The sequence below is a fragment of the Vicia villosa genome, linkage group LG2 (assembly GCF_029867415.1).
Source record: "Vicia villosa cultivar HV-30 ecotype Madison, WI linkage group LG2, Vvil1.0, whole genome shotgun sequence".
NCBI lineage: Eukaryota > Viridiplantae > Streptophyta > Magnoliopsida > Fabales > Fabaceae > Vicia > Vicia villosa.
In genome coordinates, this window is record NC_081181.1 from 59428823 (window position 1) to 59433740 (window position 4918).

The 4918-nt window shown below is 37.6% G+C and overlaps 1 protein-coding gene across 1 annotated transcript; it reads right to left on the reverse strand.

Annotated features, from left to right (window-relative positions):
* Positions 1–2635: 2635 nt before the first annotated feature.
* LOC131649139 (uncharacterized) lies at positions 2636–2980 on the reverse strand. The gene has a single exon (XM_058918889.1). The coding sequence runs from the start codon at positions 2978–2980 to the stop codon at positions 2636–2638; it is 345 nt and encodes a 114-aa protein (XP_058774872.1).
* Positions 2981–4918: the final 1938 nt, after the last annotated feature.

Here is a 4918-nt window from a genome sequence, read left to right on the forward strand (position 1 = left end):
AATTTCCATTATTTCCTTCAGAATGACGAACTTGTTGAGAGATAAACCATTCTTGCCACTTGTGTAAGGCTAGCCAACCGAGTTTAGTAGCTTCTTCCTTCTCTTGATTCCAGACCCAATCATTTCTATTCTCCCACAAGCCCTCTATCATAACCGCTACTCTACCAACAATATTTCTATCTTCCTTGCTACATATATCAATAATAACAGATTTAGCATCCTAAAAAGATTGGAGACGGGGAGATATGACATTAAACAAACCTGCTGCCCGCCAAGAAGAAATTCCTTCCACACACCCGAAGAAAACATGCCAAACATCTTCATAATTGTTATCGCAAGACGGACAATTTGGATCACATGAAACATAATGCCGACAGAGTCACACTCTCGTCGGGAGACAGTCCCTACAAATTCTCCAAAGGAGATGTTTAACTCTAGCCGGTGCTGATATCTTCCATAAGCTATTCCAATTACCATCCACGTCCACCCCTCCATTTCTTTTCCTCGCCTTCCTCCAAATGTGATACCCCGACCTGACACTATAAGAACCATGATGTTCTTCCTTCCAAACCAACCGGTTAACCATAACATCCTCCACTAAAGGGACTTGCAAGATGTATTTTTTAACTGTAACATCAAACAAATCACGAAGAGTCCTCATATTCCACTATTTAGCATTAGGCAGCAACAAATCTTTAACTGTAATATTGTATGCACCTTGCACTTGCGGACCACTCAAGAAACCCTCACGGGTACCACGGAGCCAAGGTTCATTCATGACTTTTATATTTCTCTCATCACCAATACTCCACCTACATCCTAATGTTAGAACCTCTCGAGCCTTCCAAACACCTCTCCAAACAAAGTTGGGATTGTAACCAAGAGTTGCATCAAAGAAAGAAGTTCTCGGAAAATACCTTGCTTTGAATATTCTGGATACGAGAGCTTGAGGATTAGACATGATAAACCAGCCTTGTTTAGCACCCATTGCCATATTAAAAGCTTTAAAATCCCGAAACCCCAAGCCACCTCCCGCCTTCAAACAAGTTAGATTATTCCACGACATCCATCTAATCCCCTTACTATTAGCACCACCTCCCCATCAAAAGGAATTAATCATTTTCTTAATGTCATCGATCACACCATCCGGAAGAAGAAAGACACTCATAATATAAGTTGGGATAGCTTGGAGAACAGACTTAATCATGGTTTCTTTACCTGCTCTAGACAAGGACCTTCCTCTCCATGAATTAATACGCTTCCAGATACGATCCTTGATAAAGGAAAATGTTGCCTTCTTGCTCCTGCCTATCAAAGATGGCAGCCCCAAATAATTACTGGTACCCAAAACGTGTCGGACCCTCATGACTTTAGTTAGATCCTCTTGCGTTGAGGTGCTCAAGTTGCGGCTAAAGAAAACCTCTGATTTTGAAATATTAATCTCTTGTCCAACCGCTTTGGCATATAAATCAAGTAACTCCATGATATGACGTACTTCTGAAAGGTTGGCCCTGCAAAAAAGAAAACAATCGTCAGCAAAAAGCAGATGGGACACACTGGGTACCCCTTTGCAGACTTGGATACCATGGATATCGCCCCTGGCCATGGAGCTCTTTATAAGAGTAGTGAGTCCTTCCGATATAAGAATAAAGAGATAAGGAGATAGTGGGTCTCCTTGCCTCAAGCCTTTTCCTGGTTCGATAGGTCCAACATTGTCAGAGTTTACCAGCACAAAATAGTTCACCGAAGTCACGCACATTATCATACAATGGATCCATTTATCTACAAACCCCAATATCATCAACATCCCCTTCAGGAATCCCCAGTCCACCTTATCATAAGCCTTACTAATATCAATCTTAAGTGCCAACGACGCTTTCCTACCAACCGTCTTTCTTTTAAGATGATGGATAATTTCAGTTGCAATCATCGCATTATGTAAAATAGATCTACCTTTCATAAAAGCCGGTTGCTCTTTAGACACACACTTATCCAACACTTTCTTGAGCCTATTTGCCAACACTTTCGACACAATCTTATAAATCACGTTACAAAGCGAAATGGGCCTAAATTCTTTCAATGAACTTGTTTTAGCACTTTTAGGAATAGGCAAATATTAGTTTCATTAAGCGAAACTAGAAAAAAACCTCTGTTAAGCCAAACCGAGACTGCATGGTAGATATCCTCGCCACAAACATCCCAGTATGCTTGAAAGAACTTCGGGTTAAACCATCCGGTCCTGGGGACTTATCAAGATGCATATCAAAAAGGGTTGCCCAAACTTCCAGCATAGTGAGCAGTTAGAGCAACTGAATATTATCGACATTGGTAATCTTTCGGTGAATCAAACAAAGCAACGGGTCATAGCTCCCTATGCCAGCACTGAACAGTTCTTCAAAATAAGCTTTGGCTATGTCACAAAGAGTTGTTTGATCCGTAGCTTCACTACCATCTTCACACTTTAACATGTCAATCCTCTTAAAGTTTTCCTAGCAGTAGCAGACTGGTGGAAAAATTTAGTATTCATGTCGCCATCACGCAACCAATGCATTTTAGAGCGTTGTCTCCAATATTAATCTTCTTTTAAAGTAGATTTATTATACTCGGATTGGGCCTCTAGGAATTTCTCTGCCGCTTATTGGTCATTCCCACCTCTAAACATCTCCATTATTACTCGATGACGATTTATCTCATCCTTCATATTCCTTCTCATGTTTCTAATCCAAACCTCCAGATTATCTGCACAGTTAGAGAGCCTACCCTCCACTTCAATATTCTCACCTTGTAACCAACCCGCATGAACAACTTCGTCAACATCCAGTTCTTGAAGCCAACTGTTTTCAAAGCGGAATTTCCTCCTATAATTACTACGTTGTGGTAAGTCGCACGATAGCAGAATAGGGCTATGATCAGAATGAGATGCCAAGAGGTTTGTCAGGGAAACATTCAGGAATAACTCTATCCATCTTGGCTTCGCCATGGCTCGGTCTAATCTTTCCTCAATCATATGTGCAGAGCCTCGACACTTGACCCACGTGTACCGGTATCTGTCATTTATATTCCCATAGTTTTAATTTTGGTTTACTATTTTAATTTCTATTATTATTATTATTATTATTATTATTATTAAAAATACAAAAATATTTTTATTTTAGAATTAAACTTTTTATTTATTTCTTTCAATATTATTAAAAACACCAAAAATATTAGATTAATCTCAATCCAAAATAAATAAACCTTGGTCCAACGCTAAGTCGTCACAAATAATTTCTCGATCTAACGTTGAGTTTCTTCTTTACAAAAATCTCTCTTTTTCTTAACCACACCGAAAGATTGAGTGACAATTGGTGAACACCTTTTGAATACCTTGATTCTTTTGGATTAAAATATATTAAATAACCCTTTTTTTAAAACCTTTCTTTAATCAAACCAAGAGATCAAGTGACAAGAGGTGAACACCTCTTGAATACCTTGATTCTTTTTGGATCAAAACACATTAACAAAACTTTTTTAAAAACCTTTCTTAATTGAATCAAGAGATCAAGTGACAAGAGGTGAACACCTCTTGAATACCTTAATTTTTTGGATTAAAACACATTAAATAAAGTTTTTTTTAGAACCTTTTCTTAATCAAATCAAGAGATTAAGTGGCAAGAAGTGTACACCTCTTGAATACCTTGATCTTTTGGATTAAAACACATTAATTAACAAGGACAACAAATGACAATGGGACTCACTCCTGTTGAATTCCTTGGATAAAGAATGGCTAGGTGAACACTGTAACACCCTTCTAAACCCCGCGGAAATTAATAAAATAATTCAGAGTAAAACATGAAAATAAGGGTGCCACAATTCAATTTAAAACAAAATATCATAAATCAATTGTCATGCTTCACTTAGGGACAAATCATCAATTTAACAAGATCATGTTTCTACACAGCGGAACATTTAACAACGGATAAGCATAACATCATCTATGCAATATCCCACAAAATTACTCTAATAACAACAAAATAGAGTATCATCATAAAATCTAAACTAGCGTTCCCCTAGTGTTACAATATCAGAGCATGACACCGACGCCATACTAAACAAACTGACTCATAAGCTAATCCTCACCGAGCCAAAAGCCGCTATCCTCAATCTGAAAATATCAACAGTAAGGGTGAGTCTCATTCACAATTAACAAATGTTATCGAATCATAAACAATAACACATCATAGTCACATTATTCACCCAATTTCATTATATTCAAATTGTCAGGAAGTACTCATCAACACAAACCAACAACAAAATAGAATACACTACCAAAAGACAACGCCACAATTCATCCAAACAAATCATAACAATTACACAATCATCACATATTATAACATTGGGCACTCTTCCATTCATGTTATAATCATACAAGTAGCCTAATGCAAATGCAACTATATGCATGTGGTACCAAAATCTGGGATAACCCATCTCACCGATCCACCATCGTCAAGGATACGGCGACACCCACTCACTAATTCCACACAATGGGAATTAGCTACCACTGATCCACCATCGTCAAGGATCATCCACATGATGATTATAAAATGCATGTATCACCCATAACATGCTCATCATCAACATTAAACAACCAAATGTCATAATCATCAACCAACACAATAATCAATAGCCACACACAGTTATGATATTTCTCAACCATAACAAACACATATTTTACATCAACAATATATGTATATCAATCACCAGTTACAACCACGACATCATAACAGATAAAACATTCACCACACAGTGCAACAACAATAGCACCTCTCACATTCGTGTACCAAGTACAACAAATCAACCCAACAACAAGAGAGCATTTACATCATCATTCATCAAAATGCATGATAATCATATTTACCATGAACAACATCCATTTGCA

Coding starts and splice junctions, on each gene's coding strand:
- LOC131649139 (XM_058918889.1), bottom strand. CDS start 2,980: ATGGCGAAGCCAAGATGGATAGAGTTATTCCTGAATGTTTCCCTGACA.